Source organism: Gaeumannomyces tritici (genome assembly GCF_000145635.1).
Source record: "Gaeumannomyces tritici R3-111a-1 unplaced genomic scaffold supercont2.195, whole genome shotgun sequence".
Taxonomy (NCBI): Eukaryota; Fungi; Ascomycota; class Sordariomycetes; order Magnaporthales; family Magnaporthaceae; genus Gaeumannomyces; species Gaeumannomyces tritici.
Genome location: NW_008804739.1, coordinates 1 through 1,256, shown reverse-complemented (window position 1 = coordinate 1,256; position 1,256 = coordinate 1). Strand labels below are relative to the sequence as shown.

At 56.2% G+C, this 1,256-nt stretch overlaps 1 protein-coding gene across 1 annotated transcript; it reads right to left on the bottom strand.

The window, feature by feature from the left end:
* Positions 1 to 505: 505 nt before the first annotated feature.
* Positions 506 to 1,102, bottom strand: GGTG_14243 (hypothetical protein; the record flags this gene model as incomplete). Its single annotated transcript, XM_009232170.1, has 1 exon — positions 506 to 1,102. The coding sequence occupies one exon, from the start codon at positions 1,100 to 1,102 to the stop codon at positions 506 to 508; it is 597 nt and encodes a 198-aa protein (XP_009230434.1).
* Between the last annotated feature and the right edge of the window lie 154 nt (positions 1,103 to 1,256).

Sequence of the window (1,256 nt, the reverse complement as noted above, 5' to 3'; positions counted from 1 at the left end):
CGCAAGCTTGTTACCATCGCCGGCCGTCTGATCTCTTGGAGAACAGTTAGCTATGCCATGTCCTGAATTTGTTTTCCGTAATTTCCAAGGACGGAGATCAATTCCTTACGTTTCTATCGATGTTTCCTTGTTCATCTGTCCGGATCACTCATTTTTTGTTTCCCTGCGCCGTGCAAAGTCGTCCACAGTATATACACTAGTGTGGGGGTGGTGCCTGCACAAGGCTGCCGGGTGGGACGCCACGCATGGACACTTGACCCTGGTCGTCCATACGGATAGCCTGCGCTTTTGTGGATCTGCAAAGTCGGCCCGGAGGGTTGTTGTTTCCTGCGTGGCTTGCTGAAAAGGGTCTAACTAGCCCGATATGTAAGTACGGATTTAGTTTTAATTTTTAATTTTCCCGCTATTCGTTCGGGAGTAGGGGTGGAATGCACGCAGTTAGCCCCTAAATCCTAGCCGCAAAGCTCTGGAACAAACCTCCCTAGAGCCGTAATCGCGTCCGGGGCTAGCCAGTGAGGGCGTGTAGGGAGCGCAACGCGCTAGCACGAAACGGGCTGCTAAACGCTGCCTCCCACCCTGCAAACGGTTCGGTGCTGCAGGTCGACCCTCCCAGCCACCGCTGTGTTGCGGATTGACGGCCAGCCAACGATACGACCTGGTGGGCGCGCAGACGCGAGAGGCTTGGCGCGGCGCAACACTGCGTGATCCTTACAAAGGGGAAGAGAGTTCTTTCCGACACACCCTCCCTAAGGCTCACTTCTGGGACAGCCTTTTCAGGACCCAGGATGTTTGCCCGAGCCCGCCCTGATGCGTCATACACGTGTCCGAAAACACGCTGGCGATGATTTCTTGACATCACGGCTGCCCGAGCAGCGTGTGTCGCTGCTTCGTTTTCCGTTTGCAGCATGCGGGGAGGTAGATGCGTGATTGGATGCCAGGTTTTCGGCTGGAAACATGCCGGCTTCGCGAGGCAGGAGCTGCATAGATCGGCGGTACGGTGAGCGGCCAGCAAAGCAAGGCCATGAACGCGCCAGGGTGGGCCCTTCCTGGACGCATTGGCCGAACACTCGTCCACAATTCGTCCACAATATTGTCTCTGCATGGTCACATCGCTTCCAGGTGTAGATTTATAGGACCACCCCCATGAGGCTAGGCGGATTGAGTCTAACTAGACGCCGCAGCCAGCTGCGCGGTCCTCAGGTCGCGGTCCGCTGCTGGTCAACATACCACAACAGTCCCTACCACGCAGAAAGAGA